The 21,562-nt window shown below is 42.1% G+C and overlaps 1 protein-coding gene across 3 annotated transcripts in view; it reads left to right on the top strand.

Annotated features, from left to right (window-relative positions):
- LOC137380087 (protein TASOR-like) overlaps positions 1–21,562 on the top strand; it is a 73,555-nt gene that overhangs the window by 3,414 nt on the left and 48,579 nt on the right. For all 3 annotated transcript variants that reach the window (XM_068051702.1, XM_068051704.1, XM_068051703.1), the window contains exons 2-3: positions 15,947–16,095; positions 16,188–16,280. In XM_068051702.1, the coding sequence (XP_067907803.1) occupies positions 15,947–16,095; positions 16,188–16,280 (242 nt within the window). The remainder of the gene's footprint in view (positions 1–15,946; positions 16,096–16,187; positions 16,281–21,562) is intronic.

The following is a 21,562-nucleotide window of genomic DNA, read 5'->3' on the forward strand; positions in this document are numbered from 1 at the left end:
ATTCATGGTGCTTGGCGAGAAATGTGCTGCTCCAGCAATTTCTGGGGCATTGAGATGAATGACCAGTTGATTTATTTTTGGTGATGTTGAAGGATGAATGTTAGCCAGGATAATTCCCTGCTTGTAAACAAATTAGTCAATACAGTTTGTGCTTGATTGCTGACTGCAGTGAAATGGGATCATTTATTTTAGCCAGCTGCTTGGAATCTGCATATACTTTAAAGACTAATGCTGTTTTATTTTTATTGCTCATGAGATGGTAGACCTTCTTGTAACATAGCTAAACCGACTCTTTGTATTTGATTTTGTGCAGTTATAATTTGTGTTGCTAGTGTACTAGATAAATCTGGTGTTACTAAGCGATATTGTATCTTTGTTTAGTGGATATTATTGAAAATATATAGTGTTATTGAGCAGATAGTTTGTTAGCCTTTCAGAGTACTCATGGAATTGAGATGTGGTTAATTGGTTATTAACTAACACTTGGTTGGGCTCTTAATCAGTGACTGCTTTTACTCATCATTCCACTTTTTTCAGAGCAATCGTAAGTTGTTAAGCATGTTGCTAATATTTGTCACAACTATGTTACAATTTGAACATAATTCTAATGTTCAACATTGTGAAACCAATGCATCTAAATTGAGATTCAAGTGTTTCTGAACTTTTCTTTGTAATGTAGATTAGTGTTTGTAGTATAATATTCTTTGGGTCACATATGGCATCCTTCCACCATACAAGAAACCTAAATTGTCTATACTAGCACTGAAAAATGAATGGATAAATTGTTATGCATATACTGAGTGGTTGTAACTAAAGGTACATTGTGGGTCCATTTCAGTAAGTTTTCAGCTCAATTCAGTTGGATCAATCTTGCCTCTGAATTTGATGGTGGATTTGACCCCCACACCAGGCTTGAGTGCACACTTGGCCGGAATTCTGTAGTGCTTCATTGTCAAACATACTGTCCTTGAGATGAGATGTTAAGCCAAGGCCTCTTGCCTGTTCTGATGTAAGCTAAAGATCCCATGGCACTATTTGAGAGAGAGTGGGATGTTATCTTGTGTCCAAGCCAACCCTCAACCGATTATATCCATCTCATTGTTTGTTGGTTCTTGTTTACAAAGTAGCTATGGTATGTGCCAACGTGAGGCACTGCACTTCAAAGCAGTGCATGTAGTGTTTTGAGACTGAAACCACTATATAAATAAGATGACCTAGAAATCTGAAATAAACACAACGTGCTGGAAATACTCAGGTCTGGCAGCAGCTGTGGAGAGAGAAACAGAGTTGATGTTTCACGTCTGATATGACTCGTCAGTACTGAAGGAAGTAGAAATGTGGAACCCCTCTGCTCAATCTACAAGAACCCCGAGGTTCTGGTTGCTTGCCATTTTAATTCGCCATCTTGCTCTCTCACCCACATTTTTGTCCTCAGCCTGCTCGAATAACAGCACCTCATTTTTCCAATTAGGTACTTTACAGCCTTCTGGGTTCAACATTGAGTTCAATAATTTCAGACTGTGACCCCCATTTTGATTTGTTTTTTGAAAGCCATGTGTTGGTATTAAACTTGCTTTTCATGTTTTTGCTTTTGGATGGAGCTGTTCATTATTCTGCTATTAACACTCTCTGGGCTATTGTTTTGTCTTACAAAATTACAAAAACTATTACCACTCCCTTGCCTTTTGTTCATGACATCTTTATCATTTAATTTCTCCCGCCCTCAACTCTATTACAGACCTTCCCTTTTGTTTTTCCTCCCCCAATCCCTTTTCAATGGCCTAAAACCCATCACATTTCTACCTTCCTTTGGTTCTGAAGAAGTCATATCCAACTCGCAATGTCAAATCTGTTTCTCTCCCTCCACAGATGCTGCTAGACCTGCTAAGTATTTCCAGCACTCTCTGTTTTTATTTCAGATTTCCAGGATCTGCAGTATTTTTTGCTTTTATTGACCCAGAAGCCTCCTTGATTTAAGTGCTGTCACCTGGTCTTTGGGTTTCAATACAGTGTGCAATATAAACATATTTTAAGCATAACTCAAATTATTCTTCTTGCATGCCACATTCTTACCTGAACCTCATTTATTTTTTAACACTAGTTTCACTGTACATCTGCTTGTACATTAACTTCATGCTAAGAAAAAAGATTTTGATGGTATGTTGAAACCTTTCTGGCTCACCTACAAGGTGACCCAGTATTAAAAACTCATAAAGCACTTGTGTACGCATCAATCCTTTAAGAAAGTGGAAATTGATTTTTGTTATAAAATTATAGCAACTGTATCATTGCCACAGATACTCAGTTAACTTTTATTTGTTGGGAGCCTCATTTGCAATTAAATGTCTGACTTATAAGTTTAAGACAATTATTTGGGTGGAATTAAATTATGAAGAGGGTCCGTGCTACATTACCTTTGCACAACAATATTGCTAGCAATCCCATTTAAATTTCTCCATTTACATTATATTCAATTGATGCAGTCCTCCAGTGATACTTAACTGGAGGAGGAGGAGGATGTTGAGAAAGTAGACTGTCTAGATTATTATTTATCAAAGATTCTATACAGTCAACTGAAAACCCCTTCAGAAAACAAACTTTATATTTTTTGTGTCTACAACTAAAGGAACAGATGCTGACTGCCCACTTGGTCCAGATGACCATTAACGATTTGAGCCTAAGTAGTGAGTTAGCAGACTGTTTAATGGAAGCTGTTGTTGCTGAACACGTTCATGAAATGTCTGTAAGGGTGACTGGATGGGAATCGTGAGTGGGAACAGTTTCCTTGTCCATCTTGTTCCAGGACACTCAGGTCAAGTCAACAGTGACCTCAGCTAATATTGATGTACTTGGCAGAGGTAAACATTGAATCCAACACCTTCTGATCTTTAAGCCTTAGAACAATATTGAGTTTGGTTCAGAGGTAGCCGTCTCGCTTCTGAGACAGTAGGTCGTGGGTTCCATCCTATTGCAATGTAGTACAGAGTAGGAACTCTACTGTTGGAGGTGCTGTCTTCTAGATGAGATGATCTAAGGTGCCGTCTGTCATCTTGGGTGGAGACAAAAATCCTTTGACACTATTCAAACAAGAGCAGGAGATTTCTCCCAGTCTCCTGGACAACATTTATTCTTCAGCCAACATCACTAAAAATAGGCAGATTATCTGGTTATTTATCTCTTTTTTTTGTGAGATCTTGCTGTGTGCATTTGACTACCATGTTGGCCTACATTTTAGAAATACCTTCTCTGGGATTTGCTTTGGAACATCCTGTCAATGTGAAAGGTGCTATATAAATGCAAATTATAATTTCTGTTATTAGTGCATGCACTACAGTTTAGTAAAAAAAAAATCAATAGTAACACAAAATTGGGGAAAGTATTGCTTAAAATCTGTTGTATCTAAATTATTGTATTACAGATTATGTATGTTAGCTGCCTCATTTGCAAAATGGTTTTGCACTAATTTCCAGACTTCAGATGTACCATAACCATAGCAATTGAGCTGTCACTTGATGTCCACACTTTTCACCTATTAGTAGATGTCTTAGAATTAGTTTGAAATCCATCTTGTCGAACCTCTCCACAGAAGGAGGCCATTCTGTCCTTTGAAAGGTCTACTCAATTGTCCACTCCCCTGCTCTTTCTCCAAAGCCCTACAATTTTCTTCCCTTCATGTATTTATCCAATTACCTTTTGAAAGTTACTATTAGATAACTTGCTGCATTTATTTAAAAAACAGTACTCATCTAATCTCTGGCTGTGTTTCCAATTATATTTTAAATTTAAATCTTCTGGTTGTTGACCCTTTTAAAAGAAAAACATGGAATTATCAAAACCTTTCTCTATTTTGGATGCCTCTATTAAATCACCCCTCCTTCTTTGCTCTAAGGAGAATGACCGCAGCTTCTCCAGTCTCTCCACCTAACTGAAATCCCTCATCTCTGGTACCATTCTAGTGAATCTGCTCTGCATCCTTTCCAAGGCCTTGACATCCTTCTCAAAGTGTGGTGCCTAGAATTTGGCACACTAATCCGGCTGATTTATAAACATTTATAATTTCCTTGTTTTTGTAATCTATGCCTCTATTAATAAAACCAAGGATCCCATATTATTTTTCTTAGCCTTATCAGCTTCTCCTGCCACCTCCAAAAATAGACATTACTTTTCGGGCATTTGCATTGCTCCAAAGGGTCTTGCGTATTCAAATACAAATTTCTGTAGTTTACATTTTCATAAGCACTCCATCAATTCAAAGTGCTTCATTGGTACATTGCAGGCAGTTTGGTATGTTTACACAGCCAACCATAAAGATACTTCTCTGAGAGAAATTTTGATCTCTCTCTGTGCAGTGGAAATGGTACATTTAAACAGTTGGCTACAAACCAGAATTTGTCAGAAGCTTGTTAGCTAGTTATCTTTCCTGATGGAATGCTCTAGTTGACTTGAGTAGGACATGAAGGACTAGTATGTTGATAGTGTTGCCCATTCAGTTTTTTATTGTATGTGGTTACTTCACGTGGACACTTAATTTATTCAAGATTTTATTTTATTTGAGTTGTACAGTGGCCAAGTAAGGCCATGGCTGGGTCAATAACATTGAGCATGTTCAAGACTGAAATTGATAGATTTCTGAATACTAATGACATCAAGAGATAAAAATGGGTTTGAGGTAGATGCTCAGCCATGATTTGTTTTCAGGCTCGACGGGCCGAATGGCCTCCTCCTTCCTATGATCCTAAGACAGACCAAGACCAGCAGCATTATCTTCATATCAGCCTTATGTACATGGTTGGTCCTAAATCAACATGACCGTTGGAAGGGAAATTTCAAAAGTTCTTTCAATGCCTACTAGTGGCCAGAATCTGTCATTACATCATGACTGTTCATCTAACAAAATTAAAGACAAATGTTGACGCTGTAAGGTTGACAAAGCACAATGAAAAATCTTGACAGCAGGAATTAGTTTGTAGACAGTAAGTGTCTTGCACAAGATTTTGAATATTGTATTAAATTGATGAAGATGCAAAAATAGTAAGCTTCTGAATAGCATTAATTTCAGATAATGTTCATTCAGAAATGTGCTTTAACTAGAAGTCTGTTGTAACACATCGTAATTAGCTTGTTTTCCTCTTTAATTCCATTCTGAGCTTTTTGGGGAGGTGTCAATTGTATGATCTTGTTGAGGAATATTCAGACAAGTTACTTTTGTCCAGTGTCTGGATCAATTACATCCGGTGCAGATGGGGTAAAAACACAAAATAGGGGCCCACCTGCATTGTCCTAGTAATGTGGTAATGCCAAATCTCTCCATATCACACTTAAGAGCTCTGAGTGAGACTGCTAATTAGTACCAAATTACAGGGAACTTGTGCACAAACTTTGCATCAACAGGAAGTGAACTGAATCTGTTTGGCTTTTTGGCATTCTTTACATTTGACTGAGGAGTTATTGAAAACCATTGTTAAGCTGTTCTGTTAATTGTTTGGTATATCCTAGCAACATGGGGTCTTGATTCCAAAAGAGAGGTTCCAGTAATGTTGAGAGATTTGGTGTGGGATGTATCTGCTTATAACAAGTTTTGGAAGCCAGATCATAAATTATTTTAGTATTGGCATATCTCTAAATGAGAAATTAATTAGGCAAGCATCTGGACAGAAATTGTGGCCTCATTTCATACAGTAGACCTCCTCTCTGGTAACCCAAGGAGGCTAGTATTGAGCATTGTTTTAATATGCACCATGCAAAATTCAGTGGATTGCATATCATGGTTTCATGTTCCAATCCTGTTCATTGTAATGTTACAGGGAAAAGTGAATAATTGGAAAAATGGATATGGCTGAGCATTGCTTGTTAGCTGCTTCTGGGGCATGATGTGTGGCACAGTAACTGGTCAAGACTATTTGACTTCTGAAGTATAATTTTGGTACTTTTTCAATGGAGGGTTTGTGTTTTTGTGATTGAAAATTCACTATTTTCAAATAATGCATGGAGTAATGGGAGTATGTCTGATCAATTGCTGATCCAAAAGTACAGCGGCACAGTGGCGCAGTGGTTAGCACCGCAGCCTCACAGCTCCAGCGACCCGGGTTCAATTCTGGGTACTGCCTGTGTGGAGTTTGCAAGTTCTCCCTGTGTCTGCATGGGTTTCCTCCGGGTGCTCCGGTTTCCTCCCACAGCCAAAAAAGACTTGCAGGTTGATAGGTAAATTGGCCATTATAAATTGCCCCTAGTATAGGTAGGTGGTAGGGGAATATAGGGACAGGTGAAAATGTGGTCGGAATATGGGCTTAGTGTAGGATTGGTATAAATGGGTGGTTGATGGTCGGCACAGACTCGGTGGGCCGAAGGGCCTGTTTCAGTGCTGTATCTCTAAAAAAAAAACAGAATGTTCACAAATGCTGCTGGAAATCTGAAACAAAATCTGAAAAGGTTGGAGATACACAACCTACCTGAAACATTAACTCTTTCTCTCCACAGATGCTGCCTGACCTGCTGAGTATTTCCAGCATTCTGTTCAGCATGTATTGTGCTTCAGTGAGGTTGAGGAGGGAGATTTTTAATAGTGTTAGTAGCATTGGTACTTCTAAGAGTTTTCAGTATGCTGGCATGGAAAGGTTATATAAAGCTGCTGTGGATTAAGTAAGCAAGAGTCCCAAGAGATTTTCTTTCCCCCCCCCCCCCCCCCCCCCAAATTATTGGCAAACAATACTATGTAAGCTCATTTTTTAAAACTGATGTCCTTCAAAACGTTCAGAGTAACGCAACAGGCTACCTTTTAATCTACCAGCTGAAAAGACCTGACTCACAGGTGCCTGGAAAGTTGTTTAAGAAGTGACTGTAGTCAGGCTGAATATATTTGAATATTGGTGTTCTGCTTTTGATCATGCTGCAGTGCAAGTACAGTATAAATTCAGTATTGGGTAAGGTTTGAGGAGGTTTAGTAGTGAAACTTTGTATTCCCTAATAGTGAGTGAATCACAGATGTTCCACAAATGGGAAGTGCATTGGTGAGAGGATAATAGAATTTAATGCAAACCCCCCCCCCCCCCCCCCACCCCCCGTATCTGAAGAAGATCTTGTATTTTTGCTGTTCAGCTCGCTTATAATGCACAATAAAAATCGTTTTATCTACCCCATAAAAATAAATTGATCATAGGAGGAGATTGCTGTGGCCCTGGCAGAGATTTTTGTATCATTGTTAGCCACGGGTGAGGTACCAGAAGACTGGAGGATAGCTAATGTTGTACCTTTATTTAAGAAGGGCAGCAGGGGTAAGCCAGGGTACTACGGGCCGGTGAACCTTACATCAGTGGTGGGGAAGTTATTGGAAGGGATTCTGAGACAGGATTTATATGCATTTGGAAAGGCAGGTCTGATTAGGGATAGTCAGCATAGCTTTGTGCGTGGGAAATCATGTCTCACGAATTTGATTGAGTTTTTTGAGGAAGTGACCAGGAGGATTGACAAGGGCAGGGCGATGGACGTTGTCTACATGGACTTTAGCAAGGCCTTTGACAAGGTCCCGCATGGTAGGCTGGTCCAGAAGGTTCGAACACATGGGATCCAGGGTGAGCTAGCCAAGTGGATACAAAATTGGCTTGGTGATGGGAGGCAGAGGGTGGTAGTGGAGGGTTGTTTTTCAGATTGGAGGCCGGTGACCAGTGGTGTGCCGCAGGGATTGGTGCTGGGCCCTCTGTTGTTTGTCTTATATATTAATGACCTGGATGTGAATGTAGGGGGCACGATTAGTAAGTTTGCAGATGACACCAAAATTGGTGGTATAGTGGACTGTGAAGAAGGTTGTCTAAGGTTACAACAGGATATAGATAAACTGGGAAAGTGGGCAAGGGATTGGCAAATGGAATTTAATGCAGACAAGTGCGAAGTGATGCATTTTGGGAAGTTAAACCAGGGCAGGACATCTACAGTGAATAGCAGGGCCCTGGGGAGTGTTGTTGAGCAGAGACACCTTGGGGTGCAAATACACAGTTCCCTCAAAGTGGCAACACGGGTGGTGAAGAAGGCATATGGCATTCTTGCCTTCATCAGGCGAGGCATTGAGTACAAGAGTTGGGACGTCATGTTACAGTTGTACATAACGTTGGTTGGGCCGCATTTGGAGTACTGTGTGCAGTTCTAGTGGCTGCACTACAGGAAAGATGTGATTAAGCTAGAGAGGGTGCAGCAAAGATTCACAAGGATGTTGCCTGGTTTGGAGGGCTTGAGTTATGAAGGAAGATTGGATAGGCTGGGTCTGTTTTCCTGGAGTGAAGGAGGCTGAGGGGGGACATGATAGCGATATATAAAATTATGAGAGGCATAGATAGGGTAGATCGCCAGAGTCTGTTTCCCATGGTAGGGGTGACTAAAACTAGAGGGCATAGATTTAAGGTGAGAGGGAGGAGGTTTAAAGGGGATCAAAGGGGTAAATTTTTCACACAAAGAATAGTGGGTATCTGAAATGAGCTGCCAGAGGAGGTGGTGGAGGCAGGAGCAGTAGCAACATTTAAGAGGCATCTGGACAGGTATTTGAATGAGAAAGGCATAGAGGGATATGGAATTAATGCAGGCAGGTGGGATTAGTATAGATAGGCATTATGGTTGGGATGGGCTGAAGGGCCTGTTTTTATGCTGTACGACTCTATGACATAGATACATTTCTGCTTGCTACACCAGCATCCCTATGGCCTGAGTAAGATTGCTGAATTCTATGCTTTAGGCTTATTGCAAAGGCTGCCCAATTTCACTTCAATGATGTGCATAGTCAGCAAGGAGTTTTTTTTTTTCCCGCATTACTCTACTGGATTTGTACTTTTTCCAGAGATGGTGGTAACCCATTATTTGAATGTTCCTAGTGTAATTGAATTGAGCAACATGGAGGTTATATTAAACATGTATAGAATGTTGGTTAGACATGCTTGGAGTACTATGCATGGTTTTGGTCTCCCATTACAAAAAAATTGATATAGAGACAATAGGGAAGGTGCAAAAAAATTTACAAGGATAATACAGGAGCTGTGAGGTTACAATTATCAAGAAAAAAATCTGAACAGGCTTGGGCTCGTTTCCCTGGAGGAAAAGAAAAGGTCTGAAGGTGACCTGATAGATGTCTTTAAAATTATAAAAAGATTTGATGGAATTGTAGAGAAGATGTTTCCACTTGTTGGGGAGTCCAAAACTAGGCCTCATAAATATAATAGTCATTGCTAAATGTTATGAATTGAGAGCGGCTAGAATGTGGAACTTACTACTGTCATGGACTCGATGGGTCGAATGGCCTCTTTCTGTGCCATGAGTGACAATATGGAATTGTTGAGACGACTAGCATAGATGCATTTAAGAGAAAGCTAGATAAATACATGAGGGAGAATAAATAGGATATGCTGATGGGTTAGATGGAGTCGGGTAGGGGGAAGCTTGTATAGAGCATAAGCATCATTGACCAAATGCCCTGTTTGTGTTGTAAAATTTATGTAATTTAATGTGCAAGTAAATCCTAGTTCAATCATATTTATGAACCTTATGCACTTCTATTTCTATAAGAATAAATGTTGATGGACTACATTTGAAATTTTTAATGCTATCTATATTATGACTATAGTAGCAAACCGTTTAAGCCTTCAGATTCACCTGTAACTTAATTTAGTTGCAGTTGCTGCAGTCATCTGTTCATGGGAATGGATATGGTCAACTAACCTTCACTCAAAAGAAGAAAATGCTTGCATTTGTACAGTGCCTTTCATGCCCTAACGATATCTCAAAGTGCTTTACAGCCAATCAAGTATTTTTGAAGCAGAATTACACACCGAGGTTCCACGTTCTTCGTTAAAAATGATCTGCCAGCAAACACGAACAGGATCTATAATCTAAGATGAAAGTTGACATTTTTGAATTTTGCTTTAGGCGATATCCGTATGATAGATACACTGCTAGGTACACTGTGCTCTGAGGAATAGGTCTTTCCTTTTCTCCATCTGTTTTACATTTTTTCTGAAATGTAGTTTCTGACATGCAACAGATTCTTAATATTAAACTTAAGTTCCTTGCAACACTACAGATTTAAATCAAATCTAGCCTGCTCATTTGCAAAGTTAACTTGTAAATGTAGTTGCTTAGATTTTAAAAATTCATTTATGGGATGTGGGTGTCACTGGCAAGGCCAGCATTTATTGCCCTTGAAGATGGTAGCAAGCTGCCTTCTTGAACTGCTACAGTCTGTGTGTTGAAGGTACTCCTACAGTCCTGTTGGGGAGTGCTAGGATTTTGGTCCAGCAATTTTTGAAGGAATGATAATTCCAAGGCGGTGTGAGTGGCTTGGAGGGAAATCAGTGGGTGCTGGTGTTCCCATGAGCCTCCTGCCCTTGTCTTAGGTGGCAGAGTTTGCAGGTTTTGGAGGTGCTGTCATAGAAGCCTTGCTGGGTTGCTGCAGTGCATCTTGTAGATAGTATACACTACCACAGTATGGTGGTGGAGGGGGTAATGTTTAAGGTGGTGGATGAGGTGCCAATCAAGTGAGTTGCTTTGTCCTCGAATGTGTTGATCATCTTGAGTTGTGGAGTTGCACTAATCGAGGCAAGTGGAAGTATTCCCTCACACTCCTGACTTGTGCCTTTGTAGATGGTGGAAAGGCTTTGGAAGTTGGGAGTTGAGTCAGTCAGAGCAGAATACCCAGCCTCTGACCTTCTCTTGTGGCCAAAGTATTTATGTGGCTGGTTCAACTAAGTTTCTGGTTACTGGTAATCCCCAGGGTGGTGTTGAGGGATTTGGTAAAGATGATGGTGTTGAATGTCAAGAGGAGGTGGTTAGACTCTCCCTTGTTTTAGATGGTCATTGCCTGACACTTATGTGACACAAATGTCACTTGCCACTTATCAGCCCAAACCTGAATGTTGTCCAGGTCTTGCTGTATGTTGCGATGGGTTGCTTCGTTATCTGAGAAGTTGCAAATGGACACTAATCATCAGTGAACATCCTGACTTCTGACACTATGATGGAGGGAAGATCATTGAAGCAGCTGAAGATGGTTGGGCCTAGGACATTGCCCTTTTGAATTCCTGCAGTGATCTCCTGGGACTGAAATGATTGACCTGCAACAATCACAGCCGTCATCCTGTGTGTCTCCAGCCAGTGGAGCTTTCTGCCGATTCACATTGATTTTAGTTTTACTAGGCTCCTTGATGTCATACTTGGTCAAATGCTGCCTTGATGTTAAGGGTAGTCACTTACTTCACCTCTGGAATTCAGCTCTTTTGTCCATATTTGCACCAAGGTTGAAATGAGGTCTGAAGCTGGTACTGGCAGAGCCCAAAATGCGCATTGGTGTGCAGGTTATTGGTGAGTAAGTAGTCAAGAATAGAATTCAAAACCTTTTTGTCCTTGGCCTGCTGCAGTGTTCTAGTGAAGCTTGCAGCAAGCTCAAGGGATAGTACTTCATTCAACTGCATGCTTTACCGTCTTCTGGACTGAACATTGCCTTCAAATTTAGATCATAACTTCTGCCCACATTTTTGTTTTGTTTTTCTTTGGTTTGGTTTCTCTCATTTCCTTGGCTTTGCTTTTGGACGACAGCTATTCAGGATCCTGACGTTCACGCTTCCTTTAGACACCTCTTTTATCACTTGTCCCTTTACCATTCCCTTTTCCTTGCACCATGAAACCTTTTTGGCATTTAATCTCTCCTGACCTGCACCCTATCACAGACTGTCCCTTTTGTTCTTTCTATCTTCCCCTTTCATTCGCTCAAAATCTATTACGTTTAACTCTTTCCAGTTCTGATGAAGGGTCACAGACCTAAAATATTACCTGTTTCTCTCCACAGATGCTGTCAGACCTGAGTATTTCCAGTATTTTCTATTTTTATTTCAGATTTCCAGAATCCACAGTATTTTGCTTTTGCCATTAATGGAGCTCTTGACACTTTCCATCACTTTGAGAATAGGCTGATGGGATGGTAATTGGCCAGGTTGGATTTGTCTTTGTTTTTGTGGACAGGGCAGACCTCGGCAGTTTTCCACCTTTGTCGGGTAGATGCCAGTGTTGCAGTTGTGGTGGACCATCTTGGAAAGAGGTCCGACTGGTTCTAACGCATGGGTCCTTACCACTACTGCCAGAATGTTTTTGGAGTCCATAGCCTTAGCGGTCTACAGCGTGCTCAGCCATTTTTGACATCACGTGGAATGAATCGAATTGGCTGGAGACTGGCTTCTGTGATGGTGGGGATCTCGGGAAGAGGCAGGGTTGGATCATCCACTTGGCACTTCTGGTTGGAAATGCGTAAGCCTTGTCTTTTGCGCTAAGTGCTGGGCTCTGTTATCATTGAAGATAGGGATGTTCATGGATCCTCCACCTCCTGTTAGTTATATAATTGTCTTCCACCATTCACGACTGGATGTGATAGGACTACAGAGCTTTAATCTGTTGGTTGTGGAATAGCTTAGCTGACTGCTAAGCACACTGCTTCCACTTTTTAGCATATAGTCCTGTGCTGTAGCTTCACCAGGTTGGCACCTCATTTTTAGGAATGCCAGGTGGTTTGTTCTCCTGCATCCCTCATTGAACCAAAGCTGGTCTCCTGGCTTGATGGTAATGATAGCGAGGGACATGTAAGGCTATAAGGATACAGATTGTGGTGGTATACAATTCTTTTCCTGCTGATGGCCCACAGCACCTCATAGATGTCCAGTTTTGAGCTGCTAGATCTGTTCTGAATTTTGTCCCATTTAGCGCAATGGTAGTGCCACACAACACGAGTTTCTGCACACTGCTTGGGTATGGGTGCATATGTTGTGCTAGCTAGTGTTAAACTAAAATAGCCAGTCTGGTCAGCTTAGTGCATGTCCTGCTAGCTCTTAATTATCTAGACTGTCGTGCTAGATTCTGTCCACATCCAATCCATTACGAGCGAGAGTTATTAAATAATGCTCTAGATACAATGGCAACTTTTCTTTTGTCTTGGAACCTTGAGGCTGGGTTATCGTGGACTATTTGAATCAGTGAATTCAGCATAGATCACAGCTATTTAAGCCTTTTCCTGTGGTCATCAGATTTGTGACTCTTTTTACTGACATGTTATCTGCTAGTCAGCCAGGGGTGTAAAAGGTTTTAGCCATTGGCTACTTAGGTGTATACTGTAAAACTTCAAGGATCTGACGGAGTTTAAATCATCATTAACTTGGACACAGTACTCCAGCTGAGACCTAAACAGTGATTTATAAACATTTAGCATACGTCCTTTTGTACTTCTGCGTCTTTACAAAACCAAGTATCCCAAATGCTTTTTCAACAGCCTTCTGAACCTATCCTGCTACCACCAAAGATTTGTGTATGTGCACCCCCTTTAAAATTATGCCATTTAGTTTATATTGCCCCTCTTCCGACTAAAATGATTCATTCCACACTTCTCTGCATTAATTTACATCTGCCATGTGCCTCTCATTTCACTTTGAAATTCTGCCTTGTATACTTGCCAATCCGATTCACTCCATGTGATGTCAAGAAATGGCTGAAGGCACTGGATGCTGCAAAGGCTATTGGCCGTGACAACATTCCAGCAATAGTACTGAAGACTTGTGCTCTGGAACTAACTGCGCCCTTAGCCAAGCTGTTCCAGTACAGCTACAACACTGGCATCTACCTGGCAATATGGAAAATTTCCCAAATATGTCCTGTGCATAAAAAGCAGGACAAATCAACCCGGCCAATTGCCGCCCTTCCGGTCTACTCCCGATCATCAGCAAAGTGATGGAAGGGGTTGTCGACAGTGCTGTCAAGTGGCACTTGCTCAGCAATAACCTGCTTACTGACGCTCAGTTTGAGTTCTGCCAGGGCCACTCGGCTCCTGACCTCATTACAGCCTTGGTTCAAACTTGGACAAAAGAGCTGGACTCCAGAGGTGAGAGTGACTGCCCTTGACATCAAGGCAGCATTTGACTGAGTATGGCATCAAGGAGTCCTAGCAAAACTGGAGTCAATGAGAATCGGGGAAAACGCTCCATTGGTTGGAGTCATACCTAGCACAAAGGAAGATGGTTTTGATTGTTGGAAGTCATTCATCTCAGCTCCAGGACATCACTGCAGGATTTGCTCAGGGTAGTGTCTTAGGCCCAACCATCTTCGGCTGCTTCATCAATGACCTTCCCTCCATCATAAGATCAGAAGTGGGGATGTTCGCTGATTGTGCAATGTTCCGCATCATTTGTGACTCCTCGGATACTGAAGTAGCCCGTGTCCACATGCAGCCAGACCTGGACAACATTCAGGCTTGGGCTGATAAGTGGCAAGTAACAGTTGTGCCACACAAGTGCCAGTCAATGACCATCTCAAACAAGAGAGAATCTCACCACCTCCCCTTGATGTTCAGTGGTATTACCGTCGCTGAATACCCCACTATCAACATCCTGGGTTCACCATTGACCAGAAACTGAACTGGATCAGCACATAAATGCTGTGGCTACAAGAGCAGGTCAGAGGCTGGGAATTCTGCGGTGAGTAACTCATCTGATTGCCCCAAAGCCTGACCACCATCTACAAGGCACAAGTCAGAGTGTAATGGAATACTCCACTTGCCTGGATGAATGCAGCTCCAACAACACTCAAGAAGCTCAACACCATCCAGGACAAAGCAGCCCGCTTGATTGGCACCCCATCCACCACCTTCAGCATTCACTCCCTTCATCACTGACGCGCAGTGGCAGCAGTGTGTACCATATACAAGATGCAGTGCAGCAACGCACCAAGGCTCCTTTGACAGCGCCTTCCAAACCCGTGACCCCTTCCACCTAGAAGGACAAGGGCAGCAGATGTATGGGAATGCCACCACCTGCAAGTTCCCCTCCAAGTCACACACCATCCTGACTTGGAACTGTATTGCTGTTCCTTCACTGTCGCTTGGTCAAAATCCTGGAACTCCCTTCCTAATAGCACTGTTGGTGTAGACCCCAAGGACTGCAGTGGTTCTAGAATGCAGCTCAGCACCACCTTCACAAGGACAATTAGGGATGGGCAATAAATGCTGGCCTCGCCAGCGACGCCCACATCCCCTGAACGAATAAAAAAAATTTGAATTTATTTATATGTATATGTATAAAAAATATATATACTAGTGGTCCTAATACTGATCCGGGGGACACCACTAAATTACTTACCTCTAGTCTGAAAAACACTTGTTCACCATTATGCTCAGCTTTCTGTCCCACAGCCCATTTTGGATCTAGGTTGCTGCTGCACCTTTAACCCCATGAGCTCCAATTTTGCTAATAAGCCTATTGTACTTGATCTAAAGCTTTTTGAAAGTCCATATACACATCAACCTCGCTACCTTCATCAACCCTCTTTGTGACTTCAAAGAACTCTATCAAATTAGTCCAACAAGATTTGTCTTCAACAACTCTGCACTGGCTGTGGTTAAGCCATATTTTTCTAGGTGGCAGTTAATCTTGTGTCTAATATGGCTTGAACTTTATTCACTACTGAAACAGTGTTTAAGTAGATTTTTTTTTTTAGAACATTACAGCACAGTACAGGCCCTTCGGCCCTCGATGTTGCGCCGACCTGTAATATTTTCTCTTTTTTTAATAAAAAGCTTTTGTTTCCCCTGCCTTTGGTTTTAAAAGGCCAGCAGGTGAATTATTGACTTCATGTTCTGTGTGCAATATTGAATTAGTTGCCTTTTCTTCTTTTTGGTGGTGTGGCTCAGTTCAGGAACTTAGCTTGTAGAGAGTTGTGGATGTAGACCACATTCTGATACAGCAGCACATTTTGGATATCTAGGTGCTCTGTCACGATTACTCAACGTTGATTCGTGCATCAAGTCTTTTAGCAAAGAGTACAATGCTTACTAATGCATTGCAGTCTACAGTTTTAAAAAAAAAATTACATTGCACGCTAGGAAAAAATATGATGTAATTCGGAATGTACTGTTGTATTAATTGAATAAATTTGCTTTCAGAGCTCTGTCAACTTGTACCAGTGGGTCCCAGAGAATTTAAACAAGACATTTTGAAAATCCTCAATTCTTCTTGCTTGGATACTTCATCCAGTGCTAACTTCACATACGTGAAAGCTAATATGATTCACAACGAAAGACTAGAAAAAGAGGTTGGTGTATTTCATCATTTTGACTTAATTTATTGCGTATGTTTTTTCCAGGTTGCACCATGTGAGTGAAATGTATTTTTTTAAATTTCCAGTATGTGGAAAAAAGAAAGGAGCTTAGAAATGAGGGTCGAACAGAAAAGGAGTTGGCAGAATCTTATGCATTCTTACTTGTTGACGCATCACAGGTGTGTATCACATCTTTATTTTAAGTGATTTTTTAAAAAACTAGCCTGCTGAGCGCTGCTACATGTGCTGCAACGTATTGTCACTAAGCTACCTATAGGCAGTTGAAATTTGTGAAACGAGCACATGTTTCAGTGTTTAGTTCCTGGCATATTCACATGCTTCATGTCAACTATAAATATGTCTGAGTCATTGTTGGACTTTAATCACCACTGGATTGCACTGCTCCATAAGTAGCACAGGGGACCTTTAACTTAAGTTTGAGATGTTTTCTTTGTATTAATTTTGTCCCAAGCCAATTCAAAAAGACTAGTATTTGCATATACTTCAAACAATGTGACAAAACTAAGTGTAAGTCTACACATGCCTATAAATGACTGCTGCCAGCAAGTGGAAGTGTCCACTTTGGAACTTAACAGTTAACTGTTCCAGGTGTCTATACTGATGTACTTATGGTCTGTTAAGTGGAGTGTAGTTACCTAATTGAAAATCTGGAATTGCATAACAATTACTATTCATTTAAGCATCCTTCACACTTTGTAGAGAAGCCTAGCTTGGTTTGTTCTGTGGAAATCAAATGTCATGACATTGCAGGTAAGAGATGCTGCACATGGTTTAATCATGTTTCGTTTGAAGTCCAGGTCCAATACCATGATGCCAGTTTTTTTTTCTGGACGCTAATTTGCATTCCCTGCTCCTCTTGTTGCTCCCAAAATTTCCCTCTGTTTAATGACATCAATCATCTGACACAGGTCATTAAAAAGTATAAACACTTCCTCTTTAAAAAAAAACCTATTCTCCACCCCACTATTACCTTCCTCTCTTTCTAAAGTCCTGGAAGTATTTTTGCTTTAATTTCACTCCATTTACTTCCTATTTTTAGACTGTCCAAATCAAACTTCTTCCCTACCTACAATCCTAAGACATTGCTGATCAAATGTATTAATATCCAGCATGTGACTACATTCAACTCCACTCTCCATCAAACTCAGGACTGATGCTAGATGAGCAATTGTAGAATGACAGTGTGTGGATGGGCCAAATGATCGTCCAGCTAATTGTTGACAAAACTGAATACATCCATTTCAGCTACTGAAAACACCTGCATTCCTTTGTCGACCTCCTTGGCCACCACCTTGGAACAAGCGTAAAGTTGCTCATTCTTAGATATTGCTTTCTCCCTGTATGCTTTTTTTTTTTCCCCCCCCCTCGTCTCCAAAGGCCTTCTCTCTTTAGTTCCCTATACCCCAGAGAATTAGCTTCAAGATCTTTGTCCCTCATTTCCCCACCCACCACATTCCTCTCCAATATTGTGTCCCTTTGCACACCCTCTGCTCTCGTAAAGCCTGCATGTTTCTTTTTCCTTTCTTTGCTGTTTACGGCTTCTTTTAAACATTGTGCTTCCTCCCTGCTTTTAAATGCCTCTGAACATCTGTGATTTTGCTTTTACTTCCTTCTAATCTCTCTTCTCTGTCCTTTTGCATCTATATCTCCCTGTGAAGTGTTTTAAAGCAGGTGTCTGTGGCAAATGCTATAGAAATGTATTAGTCACTAATCCTTCAGAGAAACAAAGTTAAAATTAACTCCAGATTGTCTGTCTGCACATTTACACATTAGAGCACAGGAGGCTATTTGGCCCATAATGTTCACGCTGGCTCTCTGTGTAGAGCAATCCAGTCAGTCCCATTGCCCTGCTCTATTCCCGTAGCCCTGCAAGTTTATTTCCCTCAAGTGCATATTCAATTTGATTTTGGAATTATTGATCATCTCCGCTTCGACTACCCTCGTAAGCAGGGAGTTTGTCATTACCACTCGCTGCGTTTAAAACCGAGTTCTTCACATTGCCCCGTCTCTTGCCCAAAGCCTTAAATCGGTGTCCCTTAGTCCTTTCGCCATCAGATAATAGCTTTTCTTTGCTTCCCTTATCTAAACATGTCATTATCGTGTACACCTCTACCATCTCCTGCCAACTACCTTTGCGCCAAGGTGAACAACTCCATCTTCAACCTTACCTTTTAGCTAAATTCCTTCATTGCTGGAACCAATCTGGTAAATCTCTGTGCCCCTCAACCACCTTCATCTCCTTCCTGAAGCGTGGTGACCAGAATCTGACAATACTTGTGGCCTAACCAGAGCTTTATAAATGTTCTGCATAACTTCCCTGCTTTGTACATGTACCTCTATTTATGAAGCATTGAGTACAAAAGCAGGTTGGTGGGAGAAAGCAGGCAAAGCTATACATCCAATCCTGAGCTTCCTAACCTTTATGGTAACATTAAACAAGCAAAAGTGAATGAACATACAAGGGACGGTAGCACAAATCATTTTACCACAGTACAGTGTGCGTTTTCTCCTCTGGGCTGTGATGTGATGCCATTTAGTACAGTCCCACACAATATTTCATTAAAAAATATATAAATCTTTGCACATTTGGGGCTGGATTTTACGTCAGGCGGATGGGAGCGGGCCACCGACATAAAAGTCAGCGGCAAACCTGCTTCCGCCTAGCCTGGGAATCTGTCCTGCATTTTACAGGTCCCTGGGCTTTAATTGTTCCGAGGTGGGACTTCCACTTGCTTGAGGGAGGAAGTCCCACCTCATTAAGCTGCCGGCCAATCATCGGGCCGACAGCTCCTAGTCCCAGCAGCGCCACCGGTTGAGAACATGGAGCCAGGAGTGTAGGTAAGTTTGGGTTGCCTTGCTGGGGGTAATTGGTCGGGCCTCAGTGAGGCAAAGGTGGTCGTTTGGGGGGAAGGGGGGCGTCTTGGGTCCTAGAGGTGGTTTGGGGAGCGGGGACGGCCTTCAATTGGGCACCCTGTGCCCGTTTGTCAGGGCCCACCCCTGGGGCGCTGAGAGGCCTCCAGCTTTCACCAGCAGCCTTTCCCGGCTCCAGGACGCCCACTTGCCATGGGTAAAATCCCCGTGGAAGTGAGCGAAGGCCTTTAAGTGAGCGTTAATTGGCAACTTAACAGCCTTGATTAGCCTGGGGCGGGAAGCCTGTTTATCAACCCCCCAATGCCCTGCATAAAGTTGGACGGGAGCGGGTCGGGAAGGCCTCCCGGAGCCTCTGGCTCCATTTTATGCCACCCCCCGTCACCATCTGGGTCACTGGAGTCGTGTAAAATTCCGGCCATGATTAAACATTTTTTCCTCCAGTATTTTGGTTTGTGTAAACTTGAGGCAGTAAGCATTTAGAATTTTTGTCCAGTATTTCTGTGCTTAGTGCAAGGTTTTTTTATTCATTCATGAGATTTGTGCATGCTGGCAAGGCCAGCGTTATTGCCCATCGCTAATTGCCCTTGAACTGCTGCAGTCCTTGTGCTGTAGATACATCTATAGTGCTGTTGGGCAGGGAGTTCCAGGATTTTGACCTGGCGACAGTGAAGGAGCGATTGATATAGTTCCAAGTCACGATGGTGTGTGATTTGGAGGGGAACTTGCGGCTGATGTTCCCATGCGACTGCTCCCCTTGTTCTAGGTGGTCGAGGTTGTGGGTTTGGAAGGTGCTGCGAAGGAGCCTTGACTAGCTCCTGCAGTTTCTCATGCAGATGGTACACGCTACTACCGCTTAGCACTGGTGATGGAAGGAGTGAATGTTTAAGGTCGTGGATGGGCTACCATCAAGCAGACTTCTTTGTCCTGGATGGTGTCGAGCTTCTTGAGTATTGTTGGAGCTGCACTCATCCAGGCCAGTGGAGAATATTCCATCCCACTCCTAACTTGTACCTTGTAGATGGTGGACGGGCTTAGAGGAGTCAGGAGGTGAGTTACTCGCTGCAAAAATCCAAGCTTCTGACCCGTTCTTGTAGCCACAGTATTTGTGGCCAGTCCAGTGAAGTGTCTGGCCAATGGCAACTTTCAGGAGGATTCAGCGACTATGATGCCATTAAATGTCAAGTGGCGATAGTTAGATTTTCTCTTGTTGGAGATGGTCATTGCCTGGCTGTTGGGTGGCACAAATGTTACTGTTAGTTTGTGAGTGTTAGTGGGTAGAAAAAGAAAAAAAAACTTAAAATAATCTAGCCTTAGTTTGTTTTATTTCTTTGAAGATATGGCAGAGTAGGTTGTGTCTGGATTGCAGTGTGTGGAAATTTGTGGACAGTGAGACTTGTCCCAAGTGAACGCATCTACAGTAGATGTCTCTGGCTCAGTCATTGAGACGCTCCGATCCAAAGAAGGGGGAGAAGTATCTGAACAGTTTGTTCCAGATCTTGGTCACACCTTGTAGAGAGGTGTAAGATTAGATGGGGTTGGTTTGGATAGTGTACAGAGTAAAGTGAGCCAGGTGAGGTAGAGAACGAGGGTCCGCAGAAACTGATCTTATCTAACCAGTGCAATGTATTTCTACCTGAGAGGATAAGGATAAAGACTGTTGGAAGGACAGCCAGAATGCTGACCATGGTATCTTGGAGCAGGAGGCTGCCCAAAGGTTGGGGGGGGGGTGTGTGGGATGAGCGGTGAGTGAACATAATGTGGTTGTATGGGATTCAGTAATTAGGGGAACGGATATACTCCTTTGTAAGCAGGATCGTGAGTCCAACAGTGTATGTTGCCTTACTGGTGCTAGGGGGAAGGACCTGTCAAACTGCTTGAAAGGGTATGGCGAGGGGGAGGAACCAGTCGGTGTGATCCATGTTGGGGCCAACAAATTGGGGAAGAATAGGCAAGAGGTCCTATTGAGAGTACTCGAGGAACTAGCAGCTAAATTATAGAACAGCACCTTGAGTTATAATCTCTGGATTACTACCTTAGCCATGTGCTATTTTTCTTAGGGATGAACAGATTATGGATCTGAACATGAAAATAAGAAAGAGGGATTCCATTTTATGCGACACTGGGACAGGAAGGTATTGTGCCATTGGGATGGACTCCACCTGAACCAGGCTGGGACTAGCTGCTAGTGGAAGGAATAAATAGAGCAGTTTTGAATATGTTAAACTAGTAAATGGTGTTGGGTGGTGGGGATGTGTGGGTGATTGGGAGAGGTGCTCAGGTGGACAAGGTAGTGTAAATAGTTTGAGATCAAATGAAAGGGAAGAGAGGAGAGTTGACAGTCAGAAATTGTGCTTTAAGCACTACAGGTAAAGTGAGTTCTTTACATCTTTTAGTTATTAAACTGGGAGAGAGAAATAAACGTGTGAATGAAACATTGGACTAGAAGGACAAGCTGGGGTGTGTGGCCCAAAAACAAATTCTTTATACAAAAGGACGGAGTATAAAGAACAATTTGAACATATTGCAGGCACAAATTCAACTTGGTGGGGGGGGGGGGGTGCGGTGGTGG

Source organism: Heterodontus francisci, chromosome 19 (genome assembly GCF_036365525.1).
Source record: "Heterodontus francisci isolate sHetFra1 chromosome 19, sHetFra1.hap1, whole genome shotgun sequence".
Lineage (NCBI taxonomy): Eukaryota > Metazoa > Chordata > Chondrichthyes > Heterodontiformes > Heterodontidae > Heterodontus > Heterodontus francisci.